We start from the raw sequence: 16,862 nt of genomic DNA on the forward strand, positions 1-16,862 counted from the left end.
ATAAAATATTCAATAATTTAACTGAACTCTGATCCAGAACCGCACAGCATTCTGGGAGATGTAGGCAGAGGAAAGGCTTTAGCCGCTCACAGCGAGCTAAGCTAGCTGGGTAGCATCAACTCTCACTCTGTGGTTGCCTAGCAACAAGCTGCTGAGTAACTTGCAGCAGTTTCAGTTTTTCGTCTCATAACTCTTGAAAAATAAAAACATGAAGCAAAGACATGAGGAGTTCAGATGTATAAAACTAAAAGTCAATCTACTGATATGAGTCGCTTGTATTGTGATGAGGTTTTCAGGTTTCCATGTTAAATTGGGTTGTGTATTGATGCTGTGGTCGGTTCTGAGAGTAACCCGGTTCGCTCCTGCAGCACTGCAGCAGTGAAGGTCCAGAAGGCCCGTCCGGCTTCCTGGAGCGCCTCTGCTTCGAGATGAAGAAAGGCTACAAGGAGACGATGCTGCAGATGATCCTGTCGCCCATTCACATCTTCGTCAGCGACAACTACCAGGTACCGACCAGACAGCGCTTTCACATCAGGAGGGAAGAACGAACCGGATGAACTGAAAGCTTCTTTTCCAACTTTATACTCAAATTATTCCAAGCTTTCTGAGTAACTTTACAACGTCATTCTGTGGTAACTTTATGTCTTTATCCTAGTAATGCTACAACTTTATTCTGGTGTAATTATGACTGTGCCAACCTGGGCTGGAAGGCCGCTCAGAGAGGAAGAAGCCATTAAAACCATTACAGTTTTCAGACAGACTTTGGGCCAGAGGCTCTGGTGTTTGCAGACGTGTCCTCTGAGGTTTGATCAGTGTGATGTGAAGGAGGACGTGACTCTCCTTCAGGGCTCTGAAAGTGACGTTTGGCTGCTGGTTCCTCCTCAGCGCCCCACGGCGGACGGCGTGCTGAGAGACGGACACCTGAGTCTGTCCGGGCTGCAGATGAGGGCGCACGCCATGTTTTCGGCTCAGGGCCTCCCTCTGGGCAGCGACACGCTGGAGTACGCGTGGCTCATCGACATGCAGGCCGGGGCGCTGACCGGCAGGGTCACGGTTCCTCAGGTGGGCGACTTCACCTCCCTATGAATCAGTTTCCCACATTCAGAACTGGATTTGTTGTGATTTTTTTTATTGTTCTGTGAAATGGTTAGCAGTGAGCGCTAACGTCTCTGGCTTTGTCCCTGTTAGCTGGCTAGCATGGTTGAGTGGGCAGAGACGTTCATTTTCCACGTGGTTTCCAGAGAGTTCCAGCTGGAGCAACCCAAACCCTCCATCATCTGCCAGCACGGCGTGGACCGCCGCATCTGTGCCGACAAGGTACAGAAAGAAAGTACACCTCTCTGAAATGATTACCTGAAGACTTCACGATATTTATGAAACTTAATGAAGCCGTCGGACTGCTCTGTCCAAATGGACTCATGCTAGCTGTACATCGGCGTTCTGTGATCGCACAGTATGATGAAATGCTAAAGGAAATGACTGGGCTTGAGGGATGTACTTAGATTTTCATCTGTTTAATAAATGAAGGTTGTGCATTGGTGGCACAGCTAACTAACCTGGTACCAACTTAGCATTTAGCTGAAGCTAACACTGATACTCACTGATAGAGTGCTGTACCAGCATGGTAGCTGGTGGAAGCTAAAGCACTATAGCAATACAGTTTCTAGCTGAAGCTAATGCTAAGATGCTATTCCAACACACTTTTAGGAAAAGCTTTGTAGACAGTAGGCCTGTCACGATAGCAAATTTTGCTCAGCGATTAATTGTCTCAAAAATTATTGCGATAAATGATAATATTGTTTGAAGACCTTTTTACACTGATTTAATGGAAATGACGTAATAATGCATGTGATTTCCTGCCAAAGATAGATACACTTTATTTTCAAAAGAATATTTAACACTGGAACTGATAAACAAAATAAATAAAACAACCAAAAACAAAAATAAAATGGATTCTCAGTCTCCATTAACAAAAAATTTACTTGAAAAAAAACTAAACAACATAAAGCCAAAGTGTAAATAAATACTGCATTCAACCAAAAGAGTGCAGATTATGAAGTCTGTATATTATGTTGCCCTTCAGTAATAATTAGATTTAAATAGAGAAGATGGGCACATCGACTACCTGATGCAATAGTTCACACTACATGATTTTTGCTCCTATTTTTCCCCTTATGACAATGTTAGATCGTTGGTCTTTCTAAGATTGTGTGGTGTGTTACGGTAGATCGTCGTTGCCGCTCCGATCTAAATCAGGGTTTTTTCCCGACTGGGATCTTAACGCAACCTGTTGAATGTGACAGGCAGCCAATCAGAAAGCAAGGATTCCCCTCCTGTTTTCTGAGGGGAAATTATGTCGGGGAATTCCAAACAGCTGACACAACCTGAAGTCCAGCCGACTTGGAAACAACATTAATGTTTATTCAACATGCAAAGAATATAGAAATGACAAGAGGAGGAGTTGGAGCCAAATTGCTACTGCAGTTGATAAACCCGGTAACTTTTCAGTTGTTCTTCATTAACGTGACATAAACAGGTTCTAATGATTTTCATTCGGTCAGGACTTTACGCTGACACTAGCCACATGCACTGCAGGTAGATTGTAGTAAAGCATTGATTAATGCCTGGTTTTAAAATTAGTTCACTGAACTTGTAGCCATTATTTTGTGCCCATTGTTGGACACCACACGGCAGGACCGAACCGGATCGAACCGTTATACCAAGGATTTCTGTCGGCTAATGTGTGGTCTGTCAGGTTTTGAAAATGGGCCGACAATCGGCCGACAGCTGTAAGATCGTGTAGTGTGCACTGGGCTTCACACTAAGGAAATGAGGTCAGAGGTCAGTGGAGAGCACCGGAGTTGAGCCTTTTTTCATTCAGTGTCATTAACAGAAAGAGAAAAATGTCGGAAGAGACGATAATGCCGATAATTAAAATGATGTGGATAGTTTTAATTTATCGTACGATTAATTGATTAATCGTTTATCGCGACAGGCCTAGTAGACAGTTTTTAAACACTTCAAAATAAGAGCATGACTATAAACGGCTAACGGCTATAAACTCCTTATTAACGGTAGCTAACTTTGTTCAGCTGTAAGGTCATACAACAACCAAGTAAATTAGCGATTAAAATTATTTGCGAAATAAATTTAGGGAAAGCTAACTGTGCTAAATGTTTTCAAAGTTAGCCACATTGCTAAATGAACATCAGTGCTTCACTGCTGGGGTTTTGGCTTTGAAGGAGGGTGTTTCTCTTTTCCAGAGCTCTGCACCTCTCTGTTAAACTTTCCCTTAAACTCTGAAGGTTCTTGTTGTTGTGATTAGTTGATGGTCGGGTCGTCTCTGTGAGGAACGCACACGGTTGGGGCAGAAGCATGTCTCTGAGTTGCCATGCCAACAGGCAGCCAGCCAATGAGAACAGGGATATTTTTAAAAGCAGGCGCCTCATTAGTGTGACTGCTGATCCGAAGCCGTCTGTGTTTCAGCTGGGCCGCCTGCCCGGCCACTGCCGCACCTCCGAGGAGCTGAAGTACACCATGACCCGTCTGGCGCTGGATGGAGTCGACCTCTTCGTCGTGGAGCACGGCTGTGCCGCCAGCATCAAGGTAACGAGCGCCTAGCGCGCCACGGTCGGCCCGTCGCCGCCACCTAATTCGTTCTGACTCTCGTTTCTCCAGACGGCCGCCGTCCGGGTCGCCACCTGCAACCTGCACAACCAGGCGGTGGGGGAGGGCATCAGCGCCGTGGTGCAGGACGTCAACATGCGGCAGTACATCGAGCAGCAGCAGCCAGGTCAGGGGCAGCCTCCCCTGCTGCGCCGCTCCGTCTGGCTGGAGGCAGGTTCGGTCAACCTCAACCTCATCACGGCAGACATCGCACTGGCGGCCGACCACCCAGCCAAGTGTGACGTCCAGAGACACTTCCTGGAGCTGCACGACGCGCAGACCAGAAGGTCAGCAGCCGACTTCCTGTTTCAGGGTCAGACTGAACCATCTTCGGCTACTGCCCTCCGATATGCTAAGCTAACTGCTAACCTGACAAACACAGTCCTGTGGGGAATAGAACCATTATGCTAAGCTAACTGCTAGCCTGACGAACACGGTCCTGTTTAATATGTGACCATTATGCTAAGCTAACTGCTAGCCTGATGAACACGGTCCTGTTGAATATGTGACCATTATGCTAAGCTAACTGCTAGCCTGATGAACACGGTCCTGTTGAATATATGACCATTATGCTAAGCTAACTGCTAGCCTGACAAACACAGTCCTGTGGGGAATAGAACCATTATGCTAAGCTAACTGCTAGCCTGACGAACACGGTCCTGTTTAATATGTGACCATTATGCTAAGCTAACTGCTAGCCTGACGAACACAGTCATGTTGAATATAGAACCATTATGCTAAGCTAACTGCTAGCCTGACGAACACAGTCATGTTGAATATAGAACCATTATGCTAAGCTAACTGTCCTTTAGTGAATACAAAGTTTGAATCTCATGGGGAGTAGAAAGTGCTCCCTGTCGACTGTTGGAATAGTTCTCTGTGTTTAGATGGAGCCGCTCCTCTTCGTCTCCTCTAGGCTCTGGTTTCTGTGGCCCGATGACGCCAGCCTGCGCAGTAAGCGCAGCCGGAACCGCTGCGGCTGCCTGGGCGGCTGCAGGTTCTTCGGAGGAACCAACATGGGTCTGGACTTCTTCAGGCTAGAGGAGCTGACGCCGTCATCCTCGTCTGCCTTCTCCTCTTCCGGCGCCGAGTCCAACATGAGCTACGGCCAGTCGCTGCTGCAGCCCACCGAGTGGATCGTCACCAAGGAGACGCCCAAAGTGGACGGTGAGTAGCTGAGCATGCTAATGCTACGCTATCGACGGGGAGCTGCTGGAGGAGAACAGGAAGCATCGGTTCACAACGGCGAGGTTCTTTTAATAATCCAAGAATAAGATAGTAAGAATCTGCTCTGTCTATTATTGTTGTAATTATTACTTTGTATTATTATTTTAGTTATTGGTCTATGTGGAGGGAATTTACTGTAGAAAAGGATCCAATATTAACTAATTTCAGCTTTTAATTGATGCTTTTCATTTATTTTTTTTCTCAATTATTATATTTTGAAATTTCTTTTAATTTTATGATTAAATTTGTATTTTTTGTATTTTATTCTTCCCTTTTCAAATATTTTCTATTTTTTATTTATAAGTGTCATAGTATTATCAGTTTGGACTATTTTATTTTATTTCTGTTTTTATTTTAGATTTTAAATGTTAGAATTATTTGTATTAATTTGAAGTTTTAAAACTATTTGATTTATTTTTAAATAGCAGTTTTATTGTTAATTTTTTGTATTTTACTACATATTTCAATTTTTTTTTTGTTTTTTTTGTTTTAATATTATATTATTTATTTATTTTTACTTTGAACAAAAAAATTCTTCTAATCATTCATAAGCATGATTAATCCTAAATCATGCTTATGAAAGATTCCGGAAATATTTTTTCATGTTAAAGGGAGGAAAAAAGTTGATGTTTTTTCCCTGATTGATGGACGTAATTAAAACCAAAACATGGCGTCTCTGTGTGTCTCTCTGTGTGTGTGTGTGATGCTGAAGCACCATCACTTCGGTTTCACTTCACCATCACTCAGTTTCTGAGTTTCTCTGGTTTCCTCAGGTAAAGTGGTCGGGCTGAAGCGGGACACGCACTCCCCCTGCCTGCCACCGGAGGTGCCAGAGAGGCGCGGTCAGCAGCACTTGAGCCTCCAGGTGCCCCAGCGCTCCCACAGCTCCGCCTCCTCCTCTGAGGAGAACAGCTCCTCCAGCGCCGCGCTGCCCCTGCTGGCAGGAGAGAGAGACTCGCCGCCTCCTAGCGCCGAGGAGCGCCGCTTCCCGCTCAGCGCCAGAACCCACGCCGAGTGAGTCCAACACACAGAGACAGAGACACACTCTTTAATCCTGCTTTAACAGGGTTTTCTTTTTACTAAAGGTCAGATTCTTATTTATGGTTTTTTGTCTCCTGAATATTTTTCAGAATATTTTTCTAATCTGAACGTTTTGTGTCGGATGTTTTGGCTTTGCTGGAGTTCACTCAGCATGATGCTGCCGCCGCTGTACCTTTCAGACGTCCTTCTTTCTCCTCCAAAAACATTTGAGTTTCAGCTTCATCAGACTAGAGCATGTTTATTAAAATAATCCCAAAACCAGACTGCTAATCCCAAATTGGCTTCACTGCATAAGCCTGTCTCAATAAATAATTAACTAATTAATGATTAATTAAAATGAGCTTCATAATTTCCAATCAGATGATTAATATTTTGTTTGCAGACACATTATAATTTCTGTATGGTTTTATATTTCCTTTTTATTGTTTCTGGTTTTTATTCTGGATATTTAAATTATCTTCTAGTTTCAGTGTGGCGTGTTCAGTATGAAATTAAACTCTCAAAACGACAGTGTTATCATTTATCACAGTAATTTTTACACACAGTTCCTAACTTAGAGAGCAAACTGCAACATTTCCCATCTCGTTAGTCATTTGTCCCTGTAGTTATCACGGTAACGTGTTTTCTGGAGGATAAATCCTTCCAGAAGTGATAATACGTCCGTTTCCAGTTTATCCTGGTTTACTCTGGTTGTATCAGATTATAATCCGGTGTAATCTCTCCGTGTCCTGTGTCTCCGCAGCGCGCTGGGTGACGTCCCCGAGGCGTCCCCCCTGTCCCCCGGCTCCCAGGACCACGCCTCGGTGCGCTCGCCGCTCTGCTCGCCGCTGCGCCGCCAGTCTTCGGTCCATTCGGGTCGGCTGGGCAGCACCAAGAGCCTGTCGGCCGCCGTGTTCGCCGACAAGCCTCCGGTCGCTATGACCTCCGCCGGTGGCGGCGGCGGAGGCGTCCAATTCAGCAGCGAGGTCTCGCGTAGCGACGAGAACGTCCTGGACTCGCCCCGGCAGCGGCGCAGCTACGGCTCGTTCCCCTTCACGCCGTCGGCCGACTCCAGCACCTTCCACCAGTACCGCTCGGCCGACTCCAGCATGTCGGTGGCCGAGAGCGAGGCCTACTTCTCCGCCACCGAGGACTTCGAGCCGATCAGCAGCGCCGACGAGGGGCCCGGCACGTACCCGGGTCGCAAGAAGAAGAGGCGGCAGCAGCCGCAGCAGCCGCCGTACCGCATGGAGAGCTACAGGTGAGGTCAGAGGTCGCAGCAGATCAGACAGATTGAGCGGCTCTGCTCCTGTCAGGCTGGATGAATGAATGATTTAACTCTGATTTAATGTTAAAGCTGAGCAGCTTCAGACCGAACGCGGGCCGCCGGCACCGCCGTCTTTAATCTGATGCTTCCTGTCTGACTCCATCAGCCAATCAGACGCTCAGCCTCTTCCGGCCGCCTCAGCCAAACACTTTCATGACAGACAGGACGAAGTTAATCTGCATCTCTGTACCTCACAGTATAAAATCATGGCTGAAGGGTGAAAGTGCATCACAGACCAGCCGCCATGGGCCAAACCGCTAATGGGTAAAAACGCGATGCTTAGAGCCAGGCCCGGCAGCGCTGGGGGGGTTCTGGGGGACATTGCCCGCCCACAGAGTCAGCTGTGCCCCCCTGGACTGGAAGCTGTTTGTGACTGATAACTCTCTGTTATTCCTATATTAATTTGATACAGTAGCGGCTTCCGCACTTCCCATATCTGTGCCTTCTGTCACTGTTTTCAGCAGTTAAAACTGTTTAATCCGTTGTAAACACATAGTAACTTGTTTTTCCGAGCTGCCTTTAAACGCATCATGAGCGCTAAGACGCTAGCGAAGGAGACCTGCTGCTGCTGTGCAGAGCTGCTCAGGTGTGTTCGAATCATGGCAGCAAAACGTAAAGAACTTTGCAGTTTTTCCCCCAAACTAACGGAATGAGTTGAGTAAAGCTAGGCAACGTTAGCTAAAAGATGACTAGTTAATACCGTAAGAAATATTATTATTGCTAAATAGATTGTTCCCTCCCACCCCCCGTTAAACTGGTCTGGAGCTGGGGCTGCAAAGGGAGAAATAAACTAAAGCTCATCAAATGTTTGCTAACTTTGCTGAAAACACAAACGAACTGAGCTAAAAACGTACAAACTCAAACCAGCAGGGAAACGTGGCTGCAGCGTCTTTTGGCGCTTTTTCACGTGTTTGCACCAGTCTGCGGCTCGTTTCACGGTTTGTTGACCTCTGACCCCCAGCCGCAGCTCCATATACCACAGCGTGGAGGGGCCTCTGACCTACGTCCTGAACGGGGAGCTGATCACGGAGCCCCGCCCCCCGCCGCCGCCCCAGCCGCTGGCCGCCCACCTGTCCCAGGCCTCCTTCGTGTCGGCGCTGGCCATGGAGGAGGAGAGTTCTGTGGAGGCAGAGAAGACGGCCGAGCCCGGCCCGGTGACCCGGCAGCCTCACGTCATGGCCTGCTACCAGAACTACCTGGCCCACTACCAGGTACCGCCCCGCCGCGGCCCGGCCCGGCCCGGCCCGTTCTCCGTCTGGGCTCTGAATGACGCGGCTCTCTGCAGGTGTCCAACTGGTCCGTCAAGCAGCCGACCAACAAGAGAACCTCCAAGTCGTCTCTGCACCGGCCACTGGACCTGGACACGCCCACCAGCGAGGAAAGCTCCGCCTCCTTCGACCAGCTGGCCGTGCCCGGCTTCAAGGTCCGACTTCCTCTGTTCTGGACGGGTTCCTGCTGTTCACTGGGTCGGAACCAGCCTGGTCTGTTCTGGTTCTGTTGCTCCGACTCCAGATGCTTTTTTATAAAGTTCTGCTCCTTCCTGGTCCAGATTAATCTCTGCTCCAGGATGCCTGGTTCTGATAACTTCAGAACCTTGTTAGCGACCCATTTAGGGTCTGATGGTTCTGCAGAACCTTGTTAGCACCCATTTAGGGTCTGATGGTTCTGCAGAACCTTGTTAGCGACCCTTTTAGGCTTGGTCCGCAGCAGACACAGCAGGGACACTCAGAACAGTCTGGAGGTTCTGGCGCTCCGTAGAACCTTCCTGTTGTGCCTGGTTCTGGTTCTGGACTCAGACGAGGTTCTGTTCTCCAGGTGATCAAGCCGGGCCTGTCGGCCACCTCCCTGCTGGACCGCGGGCTCCAGCTGATGGGCGACAACACCAGGTACAGGAAGTGGAGCAGGATGACCTGCTGATCAGATACTGACCCTGACCTCTGACCCCTGGTGCGGTTGTTGCCCCGCAGCACGCCGTACACGCCGCTGGATAAAAGAGCCATGGAGAACAGGGACGAGGACACGACGACGGACGACTGGTCGCTGGAGCAGCCGCTGGCTCAGACCAGAACCACGGCCATCGTGGAGGTGAAAGGCGCCGTCAACGTGGTTCTGACGCCGCTGGTGGCCGAGTCCCTGGACAGGTAGAGACCGGCTGACGGCTCCGTTCCGTTTGGACCGGGACCGGAACGATCACACGGTTTTCTGTTGCGTCCGTCTCAGATACATCGAGTCCATGGTCCACTTCGAAAGCGTCCGGCACCCGGCGGCCATCTTGGACGACCTGCACGGTAAAGTGCTGACCGAGGCGTATCAGATCAGCAAGTCCACGGTGGCCGAGTCGGTGCGTATCCATCCACCCGGTTCTACAGGTGAGCCGCTTACCTGCCGGCGACTGACGCTGTGCGTCCACAGAGTCAGACGGCCAAGCCGGAGCAAAAGCTGTCCAAGCCGGACGCCGCCACTCTGACCTCCAGCGGACAGACGGAGCTGTCCGTCAAACCCGACAACGTCAAGATAAAGGGGCTCCAGGCCAACGTCTCCATCCCCAAGGTATGACCTTTGACCCGGAAGGCAACGCGTCCAGGATGTGTTTGGTGACTGTGTGTAACTGTGTCTGTGCAGGTGAACCTTTGCCTTCTGCAGGCCTCCGTAGAGGAAGGCTCCCCGTCCGCTAAATGCGTCCCACACGTGTCTCTGGTGGCGCTGTGCTTCGACCGGATCGCCACCCAGTTCAGGATGAACCGGTGAGCCGTCCGCATCCAATAGCCACCCGCAGGTTACCATGGCGACACTCATCACTGTCAAAACCTGCCTAATATTAGCATTAACATGCTAACTTCGCAGGTCTGATGCTTTTCAGATTTCACATCAGCCACTTAAATTTAGGATGGCAGCCATTATTCAAGATGGCTGCCACGTTTTACTCTTATTGTGATGAAATATTCCTTCTTTTTATGACTTTGTCTCATCAAATGTTTTCCTCTTTGGTCGTCATATTTATACAACTTTCAAGTGATAAAATGTAGCAGAAATCAACAGTTGTTTTAATGTTAGCGTTAGCCTCTGCTAATGTTTGTGTTTAGTGGTTTAGCTTCAGCTTCTTATCATTTTCTTTGTGTTTTGCTGTTTAATGTTAGCTCCTGGTAATTTTTTATGCAGTTAACAGTTTAGCATTAGCAATTTTCTTTGTATTTCACTTTTTAGTGTTAGCATCTGCTAATTTGTTTTATGTGCCAAGAGGTTTAGCATTAGCTTCTGTTAACCTTAATGTGTTTGGTGGTTTAGCGTTAGCGGAGCTAAGAGTTTTGTTTAGTGAATGAATGGATAGTGAAGCTGCTGTGGAACCGGTTGCCTCTGTTCCTGTCAGGGGGATCGTTGAGGAGACGCCGAACGCCACCGAACATGGCCGACCATCCGTCATGTTGGAGAAGTACGCGTCGGCCACCAAGATGCAGCCGCAGTCGTCCGGGTCGCTGCGCTCCAACGCCGGCATCGAGAAGGGCAAAGAGATCGCCGCCAGGCTGAACGTCCACCGGATCCACAGCCAGCTGCGCGGACTGGACTCCACAGGTCGGTTCCACGGTCCGACCTGGCCCCTCACTGCAACCGTGCCCTCTGACCCCGCCTTGTCCTCTGCAGACGTGGGGACGTTCGCCATCACCGCCATCCCATTCGAGAAGTCCAAGGTTCTGTTTGGCCTGGAGGACCTGGACGAGTTCTCCCTGGTGGACGAGACGGATGGCCAGGCGGCGCCGAGCGACCCGACTCGCACCGCCGCCTCGCTGGAGAAATGGGGCTGGATCATGTTCGAATGCGGCATCGAGAACCTCACTATCAAAGGTAACGCCGCCGCTCCCTGCAGCGCCCCCCGCAGGACGGGAGGCTCACGTCTCCACTCTGCTTCCAGGCGGCCGTCAGTCTGGCGCCGTTCTCTACAACGCCTTCGGCGTCATGGGACACTCGGACGGCGGTGGGAAGACCGGGACCGGCAAGTCCAACGGCTCCACAGGATCCCAGACCGGAAGCGGCTACAGCACCGACGTTTCTGACGACAACCTGCCCAACGACGTCATCAGCCCCAACTCTGACGCCAACGACAACTCGGACTCGGACGAGCAGGTCAGGACGACTCGTTCCTGCTCTCCTGGTGGAGAATAACCTCATAAAAGACGGAATTTAATTCTGATTAATTCAGATTTTATTAGTAATCAATACCAGTTACTGGCAGAAATGATCAAATTCTGAATTTAAAGCTTCTTTTTGTAACGGAAAGATGAAAATTATGGATAATTTGGTTGAAAATAAAGAATAAATGAATCGAACATCAATAAAGTGGACTAGATTTAATAAATACTTTAAGATTAATTACATGTGAGCAGAATTAAAACTGTTCATAATAAAAACTACAATAATAAACCTGAGCATTAGTAAATAAAACTATACAGTTTCTAGAGGTGGGGCGTAACGTTGTCATGGCGCCAGTCTATCACAAATAATCACATAGAAAATAAATGTAAAAATTCAATAAAAATACCTAAGTCATAGATGTATTGTGTAGTTCTAAAGTTTAAGTTGAAGCATTGAGATTAACATAAAACGTAAAGAAAATATAAAATAAAAACAGAAAATGGACTGAACAGGAAACGTATCATACTCAGGGTTTCCTCTTCCAGTGTATTATAAGCCTGGCGGCCCGCCATGCTTTCCTAGCCCCCCGCCAGGCTAAGCGTTCCTTCTTTCTTTGCGGGTAGGGTAAACAAACAGCTCAAACTCAAAGATTAAACTCACAGCATCAGTTTCACAGGAAACTCTGCATACTGTTAAAGTAACATGGTGAGACTAAAACATGCAGCTGAGGGGCAGGATGGTCATAATAAGTTCAACAGGTGTGAAAAAAACAAACAAACTAGAAATACCAACAGACTCTGAGTTTGCTTGTTCTAACTGTTAATACTTTTATTATTGGATACTAATCTGATAATAGTATTAATCTAACGGTGCAGATAGCATATAGATGAAACTACAACAGAAGTAAACGGATATGGAGGCGTTTGAGTGGAATCCATTTTTACCTGAAGGCTTCCCGTCATGCAGGATGAAGGCGTGGAGTCTGACGACCTGAAGAAAGATCTCCCCCTGATGCCGCCACCGCCCGACTCCAGCAGCATGAAGCTAACCATCAGGGAGATCTGGTTCAGCTTCGCTGCTCCCACCAACGTCCGCTCAGCGTCCCAGACCATGTCCAGGTGGGACGCCTTACCCCAGAAACACCCAACTGGATCTGCAACCCAAACCTCCAGAATGACTGCTGATGCTAGGCTAGGCTAAAGCAAGATGATTAAAATAACATTTCAAAAATCCAGAATAACTAGCCTAACTGCTAGGCTAGGCTAGGCTAGTGCGGCTTTATTGCGACTTTATGCTGGTAAAATTGTAACAACTTTCTCACATTGTTTTGACTTTGTTCTCTGAATATCATGAGTTTATTGCCTTAAATTACAGCTTTATAATTTGACTTGGATTATTTTTTCATAGTATTCTCGTAATTTAATTATTTTCTTTGCCTTGCCCTAATACTTCATTGCATTGTAAGAAACAGATTAGATTTTATAATGTAAGGAAAAATACATTTGTCAGATTCATAAATATGTTGCCATATTTTTCCTCTGTGGCGCCCCCTGGTGGCGGCGCTCTGAAGAGCCCAGTCTTGGAGAGAACTCGCGTTTCTCAGGTTGTTTTTCACATCTCGTGTTCAGGCAACTGAACCTGCTGAGCACCGCCACCCCGGCCATTGGCGCCTGGCTCGTCCCCATCGACCAGCTCAAGTCGTCGCTACGGAAACTGGACATGGAGGGAACGCTGCGCGTCTGCGCCGTCATGGGCTGCATCATGACGGAGGCTCTGGAGGTAACGCGCCCAATCGGTTTAACGTCTGAATCTGGTTTCACTGTTGGAATCGGTTTTATTTACTGTGTTTTCATTTGTGTTTGTGCAACAGAAGAAGAGCATCCACATCCCGATCCGCAGCAAGTACAACCGGGTGACGAAGCGCGCCCGCTACCTGCACGAGAACCCGTCCTGCATGCTGTGCAACATCCTGCACCGCTACCTGCAGCAGGCCGACTACGCCGTCATCGAGGAGGCCACCATGGTGAGGGGCAGACTGGTTTTACTGAGAGCAGACTGGGAGCCAGCTGGTCCCTCTGGTCTTACTGGTCTCTCTCCAGAATGACGGTGTTCCGGCCCTGGTGACGCTGAAGAAGGGTCTGGTGGCTCTGGCCCGGCAGTGGATGAAGTTCATCGTTGTGACTCAGGGCTTCAAGGCCATCGGCCTGATGGGTCCTAGCCAGATCGCCAAGCCCAGAGAGGCCCAGCAGAACCAGCCCAACCCGGTACTGGGCCTGGATAACGGCGCCGCGCTGCACAGCGACACCAGCGCCGACGGAGCGGAGTTCGAGTACGACGCAGGTGGGACCAAGTTAACGGGTCAACACTTGGAAGTACCGGGACCAATCCGGAACCACCGGTGGTTCTGATCTGATCCAGAACCGCCGGCGGTTCCGGTCTGATCCACACCAGATTAAGACCTTTAATGCTTTTCCCTGCTGTGTTGCTTTGATTCTTTCATGTTTGAGAATTCCTTTAGTCTCCATGGCAACCAGTCACCTGGTTCTAAACACCTGGGTGGACGTAGCCCCGCCTTCGAGCCGCAGCTCCTCCCAACTCAGCTCCTTCAGACTAGCTAGCGGCTATTAGCAAACACAATTATAGGAGCTGCTGCTCAGAGCAACGCTGGTAAAACCGTTAATGGGTTAATAGAGGAGCCATGTTGGGACCACATCCTGGAGGCGGAGCTTCAGAGAGAGCAGGCTCTCTTAAAGAGACAAAGACCCAATTTCAAGGCGATAAAGCAGAAATAACTTTTCTTTGAAGTCATATTTGATATTTACAGCATTTTATAACAACTGAAGGTAGTTATAGAACATTTTATAGATTGTTCTATAAAATGGCTCTATGAACCTGGAAAACATGACACTGCCCCTTTAAACGACTCTGTTCAGAAAAAGTTTATATTTTAGCATCTTCTCAGTCTGGCAGAGTCTGGAAATAATGCGTTTAGTTTCTGTTTCCACAACTAAAGGGATAAATGCAGATATAAATCCAGGGTCTGCTGGCTGCTGGTTCTGATCATGTGAAGCTGCTCGGTTGATGATGATGTGTTTAGAGGAATCAGTTAATTCTGGGACTTTGATCGGATCTCCTTCTGTTGAAGCCACAGTGAGTGAACACACCATGCTGCTGGAAGGAGCCTGCAGCCGCCCCCTGCCCAAGGAGGCCAGCACCGGCCCGGTCAGCGGCGTCGAGATCATGAGGAAGCTTTCCAAGTCCCACACACACAACGAGTCTGCCCACAGGATAAAGGTAAGCCAGCGCTAACCCAGAGCTAGCGGGCAGCGCTATCATTAGCTCTGCTAAACCTCCATACCAGCTAGTGTACAGCACAATATATCGCCACCAATAGGATCAAATTGTTATTGCACACCTGGCTTTCACTTGCAGCTTCAGGGAGAATTAATTTATGTGAAGCTAAGTGCTAAATGTTCTGAAGGCTAGCAAAAGCATGAAGCTAAATATTAGCTCCAGTCCTGGTGGAGGCGTTTCCAGCCAGATTTAATGAGGCTCATCAAGGTTTACCTCTAAGGCCGGTCCTGGTCCTGGTCCTGGTTCTGGTCTCATGTTTTTTCTGGCTCTGTGCTGCGGCTCTGTGCTGCAGCTCTGTGCTGCAGCTCCGCAGGCGTTTCTCCCGGTGACTCCGTCCATTCTCCCTCTGCGCCTCTCTGAGTGTCGTCTCTTCCATCCTAAACTATTCAGCCTCCCCTGTCACTCTCCAGACCATTTATCTGTGTTGTCATGGCGATGAAACACCCCGGCGGCCGTCGTAACCTCGCCCAGCGCTCTGCTTGTTTGTCACACCCAGGGTTCGCATCCCTACCAGTCGCTGAGCTACACCAGCGGCGACACGGCGGCCGACTCGCCGGCCCACGTGAGCCGCGGCGGAGGGCCACCGGCCAGGGACAGCCCGCGCAAGGAGAGCCTGCTGAGCAACCTGACGGGCAGCTTCCGCAGCCTGCACAACCTGCTGGAGGGAACGCCGCAGCGGAGCGACACGGCCGCCGCCGCCAAGAGCGGCTCCGTCACACGCACAGGTGAGCCATAGGAATCCCAGCAAAACCAGTTCACCAGTAAAACCAGAGCAATAAACACTCGTTAGGATGAAGCAAACTCCAGGTTTTATCTGGTGGGATTAGGGATGAGTCACTAATTAATCAGTCATTGATTGATCACTAACTGGATTATACAGAACGACGCAGAGCAGAAACAAAACCGAAACTGGACAATAAATAAAAACATTTAAAATTAAAAGTCATTCTAAATCTGTTCCACCGGAAAAGTTTTAGCTTCACCTGGTTCAGACGAGGGAAAACAACCTCCTGTTGTTAATCATTAATCAATAACTGATGTCCAGGTCAGTCCTACACTGTTCAGACCAGCAGAAAGCTCTGAACCTTTACGGTATTTTTAGCTCTGCTACAAATGATCAAAAGTTCATTAAAATAATTCTGTTACTGCATTTTAGGACATAAATATTTATTTTCTTATTTCAGAAAATAACTGAATCATTTGTTTGCATCTTTTAATATATTTCTGACATTGTATAAAAAAGGCCTACGGACTGTTTTATCTAATTAATTATCAGAATAATGGATTATTAAATGGCTTCAACCCTGTTATAGTGCTGATTTAACCTGGTGAAATGTGGGATTATAATCCACGGCTTCATTTACTGGATGAGTCCGTTAGAGTGAGATTATTCAGCTGGATCTCAGTTTGGTTCAGAATCACCTGTATAAAACATTTTCACACTGTGAAAAATGAAGTTATTTTACATGAAATAGCCTGAAAACTGAAAGTTTAGATATCAAAGTTCTGGATATTTTTGACCCATTTTTGGTCCAGCAGTGACACCTGCTGGTCAGGTTTATGTTGACCACCTTCCTGTTTGTGAATGAGTTCATGATGTTCAGAGCAGATGGGTTTTAATGAACCAGAACATAACCTGTTTGTGTCTCCTGGTTCCGACCCGGCCCGTCCTGCAGGGACGGACATGCTGACCGAACATCCGCTGCTGTCCGAGCCGTCCTCCGTCAGCTTCTACAACTGGATGTCCAACGCCGTGGGGAACCGGGCCGGCTCCGCGTCACACGACTCCCCACTCAGTCGCTCCCAGCCAGGTGAGGCCCGCTGGGCTCCAGCTGCATGAACCTTATGATGCTGCCGGCGATCCGGACCCGGCCGGACTACAGAACCAGCTCTCAGCTCTCCATGTCTGTCTCTAGAATCTCTGGACTTCAGCTACCGTCCTGTTGCTGCAAATATAGAGGCTAGCAGCCCACAAGGTCAGCTTGGTGTTTGTTAGCTAGAGGCTAGCAGCCCACAAGGTCAGCTTGGTGTTTGTTAGCATAGAGGCTAGCAGCCCACAAGGTCAGCTTGGTGTTTGTTAGCTAGAGGCTAGCAGCCCACGAGGTCAGCTTGGTGTTTGTTAGCTTAGAGGCTAGCAGCC

The 16,862-nt window shown here is 48.5% G+C and overlaps 1 protein-coding gene across 20 annotated transcripts in view; it reads left to right on the forward strand.

Moving 5' to 3' along the window:
• Positions 1 to 16,862, forward strand: part of kiaa1109 (KIAA1109 ortholog) — a 65,008-nt gene that overhangs the window by 19,202 nt on the left and 28,944 nt on the right. For 19 of the 20 annotated variants that reach the window (XM_028000912.1, XM_028000913.1, XM_028000922.1 and 16 more), the window contains exons 21-45: positions 369 to 506; positions 886 to 1,062; positions 1,189 to 1,317; positions 3,487 to 3,606; positions 3,679 to 3,953; positions 4,583 to 4,833; positions 5,667 to 5,907; positions 6,677 to 7,174; positions 8,202 to 8,451; positions 8,526 to 8,663; positions 9,056 to 9,126; positions 9,208 to 9,381; positions 9,461 to 9,581; positions 9,653 to 9,790; positions 9,863 to 9,984; positions 10,608 to 10,810; positions 10,880 to 11,080; positions 11,148 to 11,359; positions 12,335 to 12,486; positions 12,997 to 13,147; positions 13,239 to 13,391; positions 13,468 to 13,708; positions 14,514 to 14,662; positions 15,219 to 15,447; positions 16,399 to 16,533. In XM_028000912.1, coding sequence (XP_027856713.1) covers positions 369 to 506; positions 886 to 1,062; positions 1,189 to 1,317; positions 3,487 to 3,606; positions 3,679 to 3,953; positions 4,583 to 4,833; positions 5,667 to 5,907; positions 6,677 to 7,174; positions 8,202 to 8,451; positions 8,526 to 8,663; positions 9,056 to 9,126; positions 9,208 to 9,381; positions 9,461 to 9,581; positions 9,653 to 9,790; positions 9,863 to 9,984; positions 10,608 to 10,810; positions 10,880 to 11,080; positions 11,148 to 11,359; positions 12,335 to 12,486; positions 12,997 to 13,147; positions 13,239 to 13,391; positions 13,468 to 13,708; positions 14,514 to 14,662; positions 15,219 to 15,447; positions 16,399 to 16,533 — 4,669 coding nt within the window. The remainder of the gene's footprint in view (positions 1 to 368; positions 507 to 885; positions 1,063 to 1,188; positions 1,318 to 3,486; positions 3,607 to 3,678; positions 3,954 to 4,582; positions 4,834 to 5,666; positions 5,908 to 6,676; positions 7,175 to 8,201; positions 8,452 to 8,525; positions 8,664 to 9,055; positions 9,127 to 9,207; positions 9,382 to 9,460; positions 9,582 to 9,652; positions 9,791 to 9,862; positions 9,985 to 10,607; positions 10,811 to 10,879; positions 11,081 to 11,147; positions 11,360 to 12,334; positions 12,487 to 12,996; positions 13,148 to 13,238; positions 13,392 to 13,467; positions 13,709 to 14,513; positions 14,663 to 15,218; positions 15,448 to 16,398; positions 16,534 to 16,862) is intronic. The other variant, XM_028000916.1, reaches the window with a different exon arrangement.

Source organism: Xiphophorus couchianus, chromosome 19 (genome assembly GCF_001444195.1).
Source record: "Xiphophorus couchianus chromosome 19, X_couchianus-1.0, whole genome shotgun sequence".
In the NCBI taxonomy this organism is placed as follows: Eukaryota; Metazoa; Chordata; class Actinopteri; order Cyprinodontiformes; family Poeciliidae; genus Xiphophorus; species Xiphophorus couchianus.